The sequence below is a fragment of the Schistocerca cancellata genome, chromosome 7 (assembly GCF_023864275.1).
Source record: "Schistocerca cancellata isolate TAMUIC-IGC-003103 chromosome 7, iqSchCanc2.1, whole genome shotgun sequence".
In the NCBI taxonomy this organism is placed as follows: Eukaryota; Metazoa; Arthropoda; class Insecta; order Orthoptera; family Acrididae; genus Schistocerca; species Schistocerca cancellata.
In genome coordinates, this window is record NC_064632.1 from 591,790,306 (window position 1) to 591,806,118 (window position 15,813).

At 41.9% G+C, this 15,813-nt stretch overlaps 1 protein-coding gene across 1 annotated transcript in view; it reads left to right on the plus strand.

The window, feature by feature from the left end:
* The window catches only part of LOC126092435 (uncharacterized), a 279,342-nt gene that overhangs the window by 220,762 nt on the left and 42,767 nt on the right, over nucleotides 1–15,813 (plus strand). The window contains exons 5-6 of the mRNA XM_049908035.1: nucleotides 14,134–14,367; nucleotides 14,568–14,810. Of these exons, the coding sequence (XP_049763992.1) occupies nucleotides 14,134–14,367; nucleotides 14,568–14,810 (477 nt within the window). The remainder of the gene's footprint in view (nucleotides 1–14,133; nucleotides 14,368–14,567; nucleotides 14,811–15,813) is intronic.

Genomic DNA, 15,813 nt, shown 5'->3' on the forward strand with positions numbered 1-15,813 from the left:
CCATAAAAGTCTGAATATGGCACAGGGTATCATTTTCCATTGAAATCTCCTTTTAGAAAGTGATGGCGAGTTACGAGGTGTTCATTTTGTGTGTCGTGTCTGCCCTGGACCCTATATCTTGGACCTTGTAGGTGACTCATTGCTGATGAAGGTCAATGGGATGGTGTATCACTCTGATGTTAAGCTGTATATTCCTCTCCCCCCCTCCCCCCATGTGGGGCTAAAAACACTTATGATTTGGTCACGTGTCTTTGTGTTGCAATGCCAGCTGTGGCTGTAGGGATTGGGGTTGGCAGCTGCACAGAAACATTCCTTGTGTCTCTTCCCCATCTGTGTCAGCTGTAAGGAAGACTGTTGCCCCTGTTCACCAGACTGCCTCATTTTCAAATGAGAAAAGAAAATCCAGGAATACAAGACCTTTGACTGCTTCACGTATCAAGAAGCCAAGAAGAAATACAATTGCCTACATCCTGCACCAATGATGATGATGATGTATTCTACTGCTGCAATGATGTCTTCCTCTTTAGTGACTGTGCCATTGCCCTCCATATCTCCTACATCTGACCCTTGGGGCCAGTCGACTACAACTGCTCCCTGGTAAGTGGGGTCCTCCTCCTACAGTTTCCCTCACACGCCGTTTGGGAGCATCAGCTCCCAATCTGCTGCTGCTGATGTTAGTCCCCAAACCCACAGCTGGAGAAGCAACTCCCTCCTCCTGCACCCTTAGCAGTGAGAGCCACAGGTTTCAGGCTGTAGAACTTTGCATTCCTCCTCCGTCCCAGAATCTGGGGTAGACAAACCCTTGCAGAAGTCTAAATTATCTAAGGACAAGAAGTAATCCTACAGAAAGAGGGAGATTCTGGTGGTGCCTGTGCTACCGGATCCAGCATGTTCTGCCTCTGTATCCGAGGCAGTGTTCCTGGTGACCCCTACTGTTTTACCCTACCTCAGCATCACTCGCCTGGGCTTCCACCCTGATGGGCTCTCTCCAAAGCTGACTGGGATGCTTTCACCACTGCCATTGCCCTCCACACCGTGCCACATGGTAGTATTGATATGGTTGTCCAGAGCACAACCGTATCCATTGTACTGGCATCTGACATCTGACTCAGCAGTCACCTCTTCCTTGGGGGGACCCCCAAAATCACTGTTGCTATTAGACATTGTAGGTGGCACTCAAATGCCATAAGCAACATTGACTGATGGAGTACCTCATTGCCTTTAAATGACCCCATGCCAAGGTCCACCACCACGTAAAACAACAGAAACAAGAATGCCGGGAGCAGTATAATGGGCCACGTACCCCTCCTTCATGGGCTTGGGCGAATATTTGACACCTCTGTGGACACTAGTATGCTGTTGGTATACGTGGTCTCTGTATGGATGATGATGTCTATGCTGATCCAGACACTGTTGTCAAATATTTCACTTTTCATGATGCTTGAATTATCTGCCGGCATTTCATTTCCTCAGTGTGCAGAGCAACTGCTACAATCACCTGGAATCTTATAATGCTCTGTTCAGTTAGTGGGAATTCCTCAGTGCCCCAGCTATTTGCCTCAACATGGCTCCTGGACCAGACTGCATCCACAGCCAAATGTTCAAACACCTATCATTGGATTACCAATGTCACACCCTTGCCATTTTCAGCTGTATCTGGACCAAGGGTGACTTCCCGTTTCAATGGCAATAAGCTGTGATTCTCCCAGTATTGAAATGGGGGGTAAACACCGCCCCTGATATGGACAGTTACCACCCAATTAGTCTCACTAAAGTTCTCTGCAAGTTGCTTGAATGTATGATGAACTGATGGCTGTGTTGTTAGTTTGAGTCTCGGGGTCTTTTGGCTCTGCCCCAGGGCAGTTTTTGCCAAGGCTGTTATACTGCTGACAATATGGTCTGCCTGGAGTCTGCTATTCAGTTGGCTTTTTCCCACCACCAACATCTTATCACTGTCTTCTTAGACTTGCATAGCGCTTATGACACTTTGTGGTGGCACCACATTCTCCATGAGTGGGGTCTCGGGAGTCAACTCACAATTTTTTTACCTGATTTATTGTCTCACTGTACTTTCTAGGTTCAAGTTGGTGCTTCCTACAGTACTCCCCATATGTAAGAGAATGGGGTCCTACAGGGGTCTATTGGTTGTCAGTGGTCCTTGGGATTGGTCTTTGATGCCCAGTTGACATGGATTCCCAATCTTTGCTAACTTAAGCGAACACACTTGGTCCATCTTAATATTATTAATTGTCTCAATGACACCAGCAAGGGTGCAGACTGCTCTACACTTTTGTGGCTCTAGAAACCTCCGATCCTATCTTGTCTCGATCATATGAGGCTGGTGTATGGCTCAATATTGCAGATGCTGGACCCAACACACCATTGTGGGGTTCAACTTCAAAAGGTGCCTTCAGACCAGCCTTGTGAACAGCCTACTTGTTGATACTGGTATCCAGCCCCAACAACTGCTACCCAACTATGCAATATACATTCACTGCTCCCATGAGTATCTAAACTACTGTGTCCTTTTTCATGGTAGGGAGATCTACTTCACACAACAGAGGCCAAGGTCTGGAGTCATGATTACAATGCACATAGTGTCTCTGCTCTGAACTCCATCTTTCTCCACTGTTGTCTCTTGTTAGGTAGAAATCACTTGTATCCCCATAGTATGTACCCTTTTCTTCGATCTGCATCAATCTCTCCTTTGGAATGAAAGCCCCAATAGACCTGACAGTTTTTCACTGTCTGTTCCTGGATATTCTTGATACATTTCCAGCCTCAGATATGGTATACACTGATGGCTCTATGGCCAACAGGTGAAGTGGTTTTGCTTACATATATGCAAGGTATAGTGAACTATGTTCATTGCAGAATTGGTGGCCATTGTTGAAGCCCTTAGCCACCTTCGTTCTTGTGCTGGTGAATCATTCTTAATTGGCTGTCACTCTCGATTAGTCTTCAGGGGGCCAATCAGTGCTATCCTTGACACCCATTGGTTGTGATTTTACAGGATCTCCTGTATGACTTCCACTGTGCCAGAAAGATAGTCATCTTTATATGGACTCCTGGTCACGTTGGGATCCCTTGGAATCAACATGCTGAGCAGTTGGCCAAGTTGGCTACCAGGATGCTAACTTTGGAGATGAGGGGCACTGAAATCAGACCTTCAATTGACTCAGTGCCTACAATTGTTAGTGGCTTGGAATGCAGATTGGTGTGCCCTGGTTTCTCCAAATAAATAGTGAACCATAAATGAGCTATGACCATGTGGCAGTCTTCCATTCATGCTTCCCACAGAGAATCTACTGTCCTCTGTTTGCTTCCTGTTCACCAGACTTGGCTGACTCATGACCACACGCTCCGATGTGAGGATCCACCCCATGGTGTGGTGCCCATCACTTGGTGCCCTCAGCCTACAGGACTGCCCTAATGTGGCCACCTTAAAGTGAAACCTTAAACTTTATGACAAACTAGTGCTAGCAGACATTGCCAAAGTTGCTGACTCCATTTTACATTTTACCCATGAAAAAGGCATGGTTGACAGACTTGTCATCATTATTCTCTTTCCTGAGATTTTTATCTTATTCATGAAGCTATTTTTCTTGAGGTAATGTGCATAATGATGGGTATAGAAGCACCAGTTGGATGCACAGGGTGTCTCTCCAGTTGTGTTATGTCCCTGGAGCCTCCAGCTGATTTCTGGCTGATGCAACTCTCTGATCCTCCCCCTTTCACCTCTTCCTCACTTCACACATCATGAGAGGGCCACTTAACTGTATTGGCCCATTGAGGGGTTAGCAGTACACACTGTTGTTGCCTCTGTCCAGATCAGGCTGCAGCTGTCTGGGCTTTGTGATCCTTGACAGTCCTCAACCTACCTGCTCTCTTATTCTTCCTGCCCCCTCTCATGTGGTCTTTTAGACTTTTTTGTCTTTTCCTCTTGCCCTGTCAATGTTGCTAGTCTTTCCTAAGCACTTTCTAAGTGGGATATGCCTGGTAAGTGGTGGGAGTTGGGGGATGTATGTCCCCTTGTTGCACTCTGCTTTTGGGGCTTCCGGCTGCTTTCTAGATGGAGCAGCTCTTTAGTCCCCTGTCTCCATTTCTTCTTTCTTGTTCCTTGTCATGTAGATGTGTCTGTTGGAGGATTAAGGGGCTGATGGCCTAGTAGTTTAGTCTCCCAAAGCATCCAGCTGACCAACCAGTCATGCAACCTCAATGTTACAGTTCAGCATACTCAAGAAGTGGCAAATGTGATCATTCCACTATCATGTAACATTTGCAAGCAATGGGAAGGTTCAAAAATCGGGTGTGTGGGTCCCACGTGCTCTAAGGCAAAATCACAGAAATCAGTGGGTGGTGCATCTCTGCTTGCTCATCACCAGTTGCCTCATGAACATCAATGTTTCCTATCCTGTATCATGACTAGGGATGAGAAATGGTGTCTTTATGCTAACAGAAAGAAAAGAAAGGAATGGTTGAGCTCAAACAAAGGAGTAACTCCCCATACAAAGATCTGTGTGTATCCACAAAAGATAATGTGATGCAGCTGGTGGAACAGCAATGGTGTGGTGTACTAAGAATGGTCTCTCCAAGGTGTAACTATCAATATTGACATTTGTTGTCAACAGCTGACATGTCTTGCAGATGCAGTCAGAGAACAACAACCGGGAAAACTGTGTGAAGTGATGTTACTTGATGATAACGTCTGTCCGTGTTCTGCTGGACTAATAGCAGTAAGCTTTGGAAGTTATTCTGTGTCCACCTTATTCTCCTGAATTTGCGCTCTCAGATTTTCACCTTTTCTGCTTTCTGTCAAACAACCTTCAAGGAACTTCCTGGCTGTATGAAAATGCACTCTGAATGTGGCTCAAAGGGTTTTTCACCTCTAAAGCACATGATTTCTAGTTGTGGAATCAAGAATTTACCCCAACATTGGCAGATGTTGTAAATAGTGAAGGAGAATATATGACTGATGACTTAAGTCTCTGTTATTTGTATCTCTTGAGTTTATTAAAATTATGGAAAACCCCTACAAACTTATGCATCAACCTAATTGTTATGTACATTACTGTTTATTACATTATGTTCTGCATTTAGTTTCACAAACATGATTACCTGCAAGAGTACATAGAGTAGATGCTAAGTATTTTATATTTTCTGAAAATTTGTATACAAGGCTTTCTTGTGTTTATCTTATTGCCTTTTCTTTGTAGTCTAGCAAGTCTGACTGTATAGACCCCATTTCTCAGTACCGTACTGAAGACGCATATGTATCAATACAAAATATATTTGCAAACAGTGGAAACTCCAGGTTACAATATCAACAATATTAGGAAAAATATAAATTGCTAAACACTGTAAAGATGACCCTTGTAGCTGCAGGCAGGAACAATGAAAAGACTGTTACACATTATAGCTTTTGGCCAAAGCCTTTTTCAGCAAATAAAATGCACATACATTCACACACAAGCACACCTCATGGTCACATGATCAGAATTCCAGTTGGAGCTGGTGGTGGTAGAGGTTATGTTTGCATTAGGTGTGCTTGCTTGTGTGCGTTCTCTTTGCAGAAGGAGACTTTGACCAAAAGCTATAATGTGTAACAGCCGTTTTGTTGTGCCCATCTGCAACTCAGCAGGTTTTTTTATATGGGGTAGCAATCTATCCTTTTCCTAATATTGTCAAGGCATCATGGCCTAGGAAGATTGAGACCCATTTCAGAGATACACATTTTTACTGGTTTTCTTACAAATATGATCTACATGCTCTTTACATGGCAGGTGTTCATAAACAATAACAGCAAAAAAATTTGTGTTTATTGTGTGACTAAGTGTCAGTGGAGATGTTTATGATCATATTATAACTAAACATGAATTGCATTGTCACTGTCTTCTCTTTATTTACAAGTAACTTATTTGCAGTAGGGTGAGTTGACAGAATATTGTAATTGATGTAACACCTGTTGACAGCAGTTTGCATATCATAGCCCCAGCTGACAAGGAATGTGTTATCAGCATAACTTAGGACCTTGCAATTTTGAGGTTCTTTTACATTAATAGCATACTCAAGGAACAGAAAAGGCCATAATGTACTTCACAAGCGTAGTGTAGGCAGTCTCCTTAGTAGGTCTGTTACATTTTCTAAGTGTCCTGCCAATAATGTGCAGTCCTTTGGTTAGCCTTCCCCACAACATTTTCTGTGTGTTCCTTCCCATTTAAGTTGTTCATAATTGTAATATCTAGGTATTTAGTTGAATTTACAGCTTTTAGATTAGACTGATTTATCGTGTAACTGAAGTTTAACAAGTTCCTTTTAGCACTCAGGTGGATGACCTCACACTTCTCATTATTTAGGGTCAACTGCCACTTTTTGCAGCATTCAGATATCTTTTCTAAATTGTTTTGCAGTTTTTTTTATCTTCTGATGACTACTTGTCAATAAACGACAGCATCATCTGCAAACAACTGAAGACTACTGTTCAGATTGTCTCTGAAATCATTTATACAGATAAGGAACAGCAAAGGGCCTATAACACTACCTTGGGAAATGCCAGAAATCACTTCTGTTTTACTTGATGACTTTCCGTAAATTACTAAACTTAAGTATGAATTTCACACACATTTTAAAATATACATCCAGTTGAATTTCAGTGCTACATTTGTCAGTTAATACTAATTTCCTCCTAGCTGATGTTTTTCTGCCAGTTTTCATTGAATTTTGAATGTTTCTGGGTGTGCATAATGCCTTGAAAGTGGATTATCTGAAAACCAAGTATAACACATGTAAATTATTATGCACTAACAATGATATTATTACTTACCACAGAGCATGAAGTCATTAAAACTGTAGAAAGCATAAGATGTAAAAAATTAGCAGGCTTAGATGAAGTACCAACATACAAAGAGCACGCAGACTCTTAAAATACATAATGAATGAGTCATTTGCATCAGGGAGCCTTCAACAGTATGTAAAATTGACCTGAGTTGGCCCTCTGATGAAGAATGGTAATGCAGAAGACATAGAGAACTGTCAGCCCATTTCCCTGCTGTCATGTATTTCAAAAAATATATAATCAATTAGGCAAGACAGAAGGCTGTATTTATTTAAATAATTCTTTACTCTAGGTGTATCATAGTTTGTGATCCAAATTGACAGAAGAATAGAATCAGTCAGAGTGGAATTCACAATCATGACAATGATGAGTGGGTCACAGACATTCCTGTGGCTTTAGATACTGTTGGCTATAAGATTCTATGAAATAGCTAGAATCATTAGGAGTAAGAGGTGTACTTAATACCTGGTTCTGATCATATTTAGCAGGTAGGATACAAAATGCAGAGACAATATTAACTTTATTTAGGGATAAACTTTTAGTGAACCAAAATACATTAACAGAGGAGTTCCTGAGGATACCCTATAAGGTCCAATATTGCTTCATCGATGTTTTCCCCAACACAGTTAATCATGCAGAAAGAATCTCTTTGATAATAACAGTAATATTATAGTCAGTGAGGAAACAATGTCATAAACTCTAACTGAGCTTGTTATGCAGGTATACTGACTCAGTGTTTTAGGCAAGCAAATTGGAAGTTGCAATACACAAAATGGAAAACAGTCATCATCATTGTTCTGATTTTCAGCTAATAAAGTGTGCAGAGTTAAATTGTAAAATAATTCTGTGTGGTTTCATTGGTGACTGGTAGTGATAAATGAATGAGATTTTTAAATTCTTTTAATAACTTTAATTATGCCTGAGTGCACATTATTACATAACATATTTGCAGTGTTTTGTAGTGCACTAGGGGTAAACCATATGAGACGTTCAAACAAACTGGAATTCCTTTAGACTTTCTATTGTTTTTCTAAATTATGTCTGGCAAATGATGGGACAGTTTCTACTATACGGCCACAGCCGACTACCTCTCTGAACCTTGTCAAACTAGAATCATAAGTATGTAAATGCCTGCGCATATGATTAAGTTTTTCTGTTTTGTTTCATTCTTCAGCTCCAGTGTTGACATCCGTGTCGTCATTGTAGTCTTCAGTCCAAAGATTAGTTTGGTGCATCCCACTATATTACTGTATCCTGTGCAAGACTCATGTCATAACTACTGTAACTTACATTATTCCAAATCTGCTTATTGTATTCAACTCTTGGTCTCCTCCTTCACTTTTAACCACCTACACTTCCATCAAACACTAAACTGGTTATCCCTTGATATCTCAGAATGTGTGCTGTCAACTGAAACCTTCTTGTAGTTGTGACCCAAATTTCTATTCATCCAATTATATTCAGTACCTCTTCTAATCTTCAACATTATTTTGTAACATCACATTTCAAAAGCTTCTATTTTCATCTTATCTGAACTGTTTATCATGCATGTTTCATATCCATATGTGGCTAAACCCCATACAAATGCTTTCAGGAAAGACTTCATAACACTTAAATCTATATTCAATGTTAACAAATTTCTCTTCTTTAGAAACACTTCTCATGCCATTACAAATCTACATTTTATATTCCCTCTGGTTCAACCATGATCGTGTATTTTACTGCCCAAGCAACAAAATTCATCAACTACTTTGTGTCTTTTTTGCTAAACTACCTAATTTAATTCAACTTCAAATTATTATTCTTATTTTGGTTTTGTTGATGTTCATCTTAATGTCCTCCTTTAAAGACACTGTCAGGTCTGTGCTCTTTCAAGTCCTTTGCTGTCTCTGACAGAATTAGAACACAGAAAACTGCGTGGAGTGGCCACGCAATTAGAGATGCCATGTCAAGAATCATGTAGCCTCTCCTGCCAGAATTTCAAGTCCTCTGTCAGGCATAGGTGTGAGTGTTGTCCTAGTTTAAGTAGCATGTAAGTCTAGTGTATGATGACCTTAACAGTTTGCTCCCTTAGGAATTCACACACATTTGAACATTTACAACCTCAAAATTTTTATTCGTTCTCACTGAACTTTAATTCCTACTCCAAAGTTTTCTTTGGTTTGAATAACATAGGCAATAGGCTACAACTCTCACTCCATTCTCAAACACTACTTCACTTTCATGCCCCTTGACTCTTATAACTGCTGTTAGATTTCTGTACAAATGTAAATAGTCTTGTGCTCTCAGTATTTTCCCCCTCCTACCTTCAGAATTTCAAAGACAGTAATCCAGTGAACATTGTCAAACGCTTTCTTTAAATGCTGTAAACATAAATTCACATTTCCTTAACCTGTCTTACAAGAGAAATCATTGGGTCAATGTTGCCTCTGTATTCCTACATTTCTACAGAAAACAAACTGATCTTCTCGCAGGTCAGCTTCTACCAGTTATTCTATTCGTCTGTACAAAAACTGGGTTAGCATTTTGCAGCCATGATGTATTACACTGATAGTTTGATAAAATTCACACCTATCAGCAAGTGCTTGTGTTAGAATTGGAATTATTACATTCTTCTTGACCTCTGAGGATATTCCACCTGTCACACACATCTTGCATACAAGGTGGAAGAGGTTTGTCATGACCAGCTCTCCCTAGGATATCAGTAATTCTGATGGAGGTCATCTACTCCAGGGGCCTTGTAGAGGATTAGGTTTTTCAGTGTTCTGTCGAATTCTTCTCATAGTATCACATCTCAGATCTCATTTTCATTTACATCCTCTTCCCTTTCTGCCCCTGGATCATGGGGTCTTGTGTTCAATTCCCGGCTGGGTTGGGGATTTTCTCTGCCCGGGGACTGGGTGTTTGTGTTGTCCTCATCATTTCATCATCATTATTCATAATAGTGGCTAGATTGGACTGGGTGGGGTGGGAGGAGGGGGAGGGAGGAGTGGGGGAGGGAGGAGATGGAGTAATAGAAGATTGGAATAATACATGCCTGGCCAATGCCAAGTACTTAGTGTATTAATGAGAGTATGGTTACATGGGTGTATCAAGCAAAATTTGAGACTGGATGAAGGATTTCTCTTTGGGGTGATGCCGCAAGTTGTTATGGATGCAGAGTCATTGGCAGGTACAGAAGTAATTTCAGGTGTGCCCCAGGGAAGTGTGTTGAGACCCTTATTGTTTATGTTGTGTGTGGCTTATCTGGTGCACAATGATGACAGTAACCTCAGGACTTTTGCAGATGATGCACTTATTTACAGTGAAGTACTATCTGTTTATCTCCACCACATCCCTCCTCTGTCCATCTCTATCACATCCCTTCAAGTCAGTCACCTCCTCCTCCTCCCTCCAAGTAAATCTCATCATCCTCCTCCTCCTCCCTCCTCCTCCCTCCAATTCTCTCCTTCTCCTCCTCCTCCCACCAGTCAATCCTCTCCTGCTCCTCCTCCCTCTAAGTCAATCTCTGCCACTTGCTCAGTCTCCTCCTCGTCTTTCCCTGTCTCCTCCTCCTCTTCCTCACCTTGCCCAGTCTCCTCCTCCTCCTCCTCCTCCTCCTCATCTTGCCCTGTCTCCTCCTCCTCCTCCTCCTCGTCTTGCCCCTGTCTCCTCCTCCTCCTCCTCCTCCTCCTCCTCCTCCTCGTCTTGCCCCTTTCTCCTCCTCCTCCTCCTCCTCCTCCTCCTCCTCCTCCTCGTCTTGCCCCTTTCTCCTCCTCCTCCTCCTCCTCCTCCTCCTCCTCGTCTTGCCCCTTTCTCCTCCTCCTCCTCCTCGTCTTGCCCCTTTCTCCTCCTCCTCCTCCTCCTCGTCTTGCCCCTTTCTCCTCCTCCTCCTCCTCCTCCTCCTCCTCCTCCTCCTCCTCCTCCTCCTCGTCTTGCCCCTGTCTCTTCCTACTCCTCGTCTTGCCCCTGTCTCCTCCTACTCCTCGTCTTGCCCCTGTCTCCTCCTACTCCTCGTCTTGCCCCTGTCTCCTCCTACTCCTCGTCTTGCCCCTGTCTCCTCCTACTCCTCGTCTTGCCCCTGTCTCCTCCTACTCCTCGTCTTGCCCCTGTCTCCTCCTACTCCTCGTCTTGCCCCTGTCTCCTCCTACTCCTCGTCTTGCCCCTGTCTCCTCCTATGCCTCCTCTTGCCCCTGTCTCCTCCTCCTCCTCCTCCTCATCTTGCCCCTGTCTCCTCCTCCTCATCTTGCCCCTGTCTCCTCCTCCTCCTCCTCCTCATCTTGCCCCTGTCTCCTCCTCCTTCTCCTCCTCGTCTGGCCCCTGTCTCCTCCTCCTACTCCTCGTATTGCCCCTGTCTCCTCCTACTCCTCGTCTTGCCCCTGTCTCCTCCTCTTCCTCGTCTTGCCCCTGTCTCCTCCTCCTCTTCCTCGTCTTGCCCCTGTCTCCTCCTCCTCCTCCTCCTCCTCCTCCTCCTCCTCCTCCTCATCTTACCCCTGTCTCCTCCTCCTTCTCCTCCTCCTCCTCCTCATCTTGCCCCTGTCTCCTCCTCCTTCTCCTCCTCCTCCTCCTCCTCATCTTGCCCCTGTCTCCTCCTCCTCCTCCTCATCTTGCCCCTGTCTCCTCCTCCTTCTCCTCCTCCTCCTCCTCGTCTTGCCCCTGTCTCCTCCTCCTTCTCCTCCTCGTCTTGCCCCTGTCTCCTCCTCCTTCTCCTCCTCGTCTTGCCCCTGTCTCATCCTCCTCCTCCTCCTCCTCCTCCTCGTCTTGCCCCTGTCTCGTCCTCCTCCTCCTTCTCCTCCTGCCCCTGTCTCGTCCTCCTCCTCCTTCTCCTCCTCCTCCTCGTCTTGCCCCTGTCTCGTCCTCCTCCTCCTCCTCCTCCTCCTCCTCCTCCTCCTCCTCCTCGTCTTGCCCCTGTCTCGTCCTCCTCCTCCTCCTCCTCCTCCTCCTCCTCGTCTTGCCCCTGTCTCGTCCTCCTCCTCCTCCTCCTCCTCCTCCTCCTCCTCCTCCTCCTCCTCTTGCCCCTGTCTCCTCCTTGTCTTGCCCCTGTCTCCTCCTCCTCCTCCTCCTCCTCCTCCTCCTCCTCCTCCTTCTGTTGCTGCTGCTGCTGCTGCTGCACATATGTGCACTTCTACCCATATAGGAGGTTGGGGGTTCTTCCTGCACAATATGTTTTCGAGATAGTAAGTAGATTGTGCACCAAATATGATTGAAATTGATACAGGGGTTTTAGCAGGAGCATTATAGGTATGGCTTTACCCCCATATGCATGTGCCATATATTTCACACATACTTGTTCACATAGTTCACATGTACCTCTAGTGAATTGAACCTAGCAGTTTTGTGTTCATGCAGCTCAAATTTTATAACACATCATCTCCTGAACTACATGGTGTACAATGATATAATTCTGTACTTACATTTAGTGCCATATGTAGAAACTGTCTGTGAAATGTATTGCAAATAAAGTTAGGAGCAAAGAAATAATAAATTTAAACACCATGGATGACACAGCAGTTTTTCATGCATCTTAGTGTTTATGATGTTATATCTCCTGAACTGTGTGTCATACAATGATATAATTTTGCATGTACATTCAGTGATGTATGTGAATACCAGCTGCAAAATACATCTTGAATACAGTTATTAGTAAAGAAACACTAAATTAAAATGTAATGCCTCATGTGATTTACTGAATGAACATAGAAAATATAGTAAGTAACAAACTTTGTTAATTTTATCACTTTTTGTTGGTTGTCGGCAAGAAAGAGCTTATCAAAGGTTTGAAATTACATTTTAAGTTTGTTGCAAGTTACTAAGTGCTCTCGTTCTCAAATACTAGATGAATAAAGTCAGGATATTCATGCATTGTTGGCTACACTACTTTTCTCCCTCTATCCCATCCCAACCCCTTTGGCAGGTAGCCAGTTCTTACCCCAACAGTAATTCTTTCCAGGCAGCAAGTGAAATGTGTATCAAGTTTGGATGAAATCAGTCCAGTGGTTTAGAAGAAGATTTTGAAGATAATACATACATATGTATATACATACATCTTTATAATATGTAATGTATGTATGTATGTATGTATGTATGTATGTATAGCTTGTGTCTGTGTATGTGCGGATGGATATGTGTGTGTGTGCGCGAGTGCATATCTGTCCTTTTTCCCCCTAAGGTAAGTCTTTCCGCTCCCGGGATTGGAATGACTCCTTACCCTCTCCCTTAAAACCCACATCCTTCCGTCTTTCCCTCTCCTTCCCTCTTTCCTGATGAAGCAACTGTTTGTTGCGAAAGCTTGAATTTTGTGTGTGTGTTTGTGTTTGTTCATGTGTCTATCACCCTGCCAGCTCTTTTGTTTGGTAAGTCACATCATCTTTGTTTTTAGATAGATATATGTATGTATGTATGTATGTATGTATGTATGTAGATATGGAACCAGATCAAATTCTTTCTGGTAGTCAAGGAGTGCTGTGTTTACCTGACTACTGGATGCATGACTTTTAGGATGTTCTGTAAAAAAAGCATGAATTATGTTGTATATGACCAATGTTTCTGGAATCTATACTGATTGGTATGGAGAAAGTCATTCTGCTCAACATACTTCATCATGATTGGGCTCAGTATATGTTTTACCATTCTACAGAAGATGGCAATCAAAGATATTACACAGTAGTATTGTGGATCACGTCAGCTATCCTACTTGTAGAGGAGAGTGACATACGCTTTCTCCCATCTGTTGCACAATTTTTTGTTTGAGGGCACTAAGAGGTACTACAGCTTTCATTTCATTCAAGCTGAATTCTAAGGAACGCACACTAATGAAAAAATTAATTTAAGTGAAAGACATATTGAAATCCCTGTTTAATTAAAAAAATCTTTTTGTGTGTAATGAAAACTTATGTTAAACTGTCATGTTCCACATCATTATGAAATGTCGTATTCATGATCTCTGGAACAAGTATTAATGTAATGTAATTAATATTGACAACATTAGTTTTGCACAAGTGTAATTCATATTACTCTTTGGACAAAACTTAATGATGAAGAAGCAGTCAGACACCTTGCTTATTAAGTTACAACTTTGGAAGTTTAAATGATACATAATTTAAACTTGTAACTCAGAAATTAAGTTTTGGAACAATATCTAATAAGTGTTTGAGTCTTCATTACATATCTTTGTCTCAAATACCTTTTTAATTAAAATAACAACTTCTTATCCAGTAAAATGAAAGGAAACAAGTAATAGTTTTTATGAACCTAAGTAATTATGACAATTATTGGAGTCTTAGGAAATGTTTTATTAATACAAAAATGTTTTCTTGCAGCACACACTATATATGGTGAGATCATGTCCATTTCAAGACAGATTTTCAAAATTATGCACACTTGAAGGTATTCCAGAAGAAAAATATGACTACAAATTTGATGTTCCTGTATTGAACACCAGAACAGGTGTCTGGTATCAGAACATTTTTTGTGCAATATGTCACAATCAAGATGATGATTTAGCATCACTGACTTTAAAATTCGATTGTACAGACAATCTTACAATGAAGCAGGTAACAACCAATTGCCAATACAAATTTTAGAAAATAAGTGTGTATGACCAAATATCAAAGAACATAGTAATTTAATGAGTGTGCAAAAATACTACTCTAATATTCTTAAAAAGCACTATTGCAATTATGGTAAAAAGTTTTCTGATGTACACAAACAGTAAATTGATGTGTTATTACACTCTAATTTATGCTTTATACAGGCAATAACTCATGGGCGCTATGAACCACACAGTCTTACTTGGAAAATGACAAATGATGTTAGAAGTCCAATGTGTAAATTAAACGTAGTGCTAGCTGATGATGGTGGTATCATGAAAGGCAGTAGACGCTGTATAAAACATGAACACAAATGTGCTGCAAATTGGACTGACATTGCAGTAAAAAAATTGTGCCATTCCTATTCATTTATTGTGTACACTCTTAAATTTGGCAATAGACGTAAGGTAAGATTGGATTTATTTTGCTATTTTTTTCTCTGAGTAACTTATTCGTAAATTGTTACACTGAATCAGATGTTACCAGCTTTTCAGACAGAAAAAAACAAAGTAGTGTGTGTGTGTGTGTGTGTGTGTGTGTGTGTGTGTGTGTGTGTGTGTGTGTGTGTGTGTGTAACAGTTTGTCATTTTTGTGGGTATCCTGAATAGTAAGTGCATTGATTACATGGTGACTGATTACCTTTATTCCTTCCATTATTTGTCCCCCATGAAGGACTTTTGAGTGTAGTGTTAATAGGTACTTCTGCATTAGACATAGGCATTTTAGGACATCACTCGGTAAGTCAGAGGTGCAGTACACAAAGGTAACAGCTACTCTTGTTACAGAGGACTTGTGGAATGCAAATGGAAGTTTTTTAGGCTAGACAGTAGTTTCAGATCCTCTATGAACACTCACCAGTTGGTAGGCAGAGACCAAAATCAGACTGTGTACAAACTAAAGTTACCCGGGCTGTCAAAATTTTGACAGTAAATTCTTGAAGTATTTGTAACAAAGTTCCTGAATTTACTGCTCTCCAGAAAAGTTGTTGCTCTCAAATTATTCTCAAAACTGAGGTCTTGCTGCGGCCCAATGTAGATTGATCAGAACTGTTTAGAAAGACATGGCATGTATATCAAAAAGGAAGATTAGACAACACAGGAGAGGGAGGATTCATTGCAGTTGACAAAAATATTGCCTATTGATGTCAATAGAGTCTGTGAAGTTGTCTGGAAGCACGAAACAGGTTTAGGTGAACCCAAGTTATTTCTTTTATGTGAAACTTCCTGTCAGATTAAAACTATGTGGAAGACAAGAATCAAGCTTGGGGCCTTTGCCTGTTGCAGGCAAGTCCTCTATCAACTGAGTTAGCCAAGCACAACTCATGACCCACACTCTCAGCTTTAGCACTGTCAGCACCTCACTTCCTTCCTTCCTAAATTTACAGACATCTCCTGGAAGACTGGTGGGTCT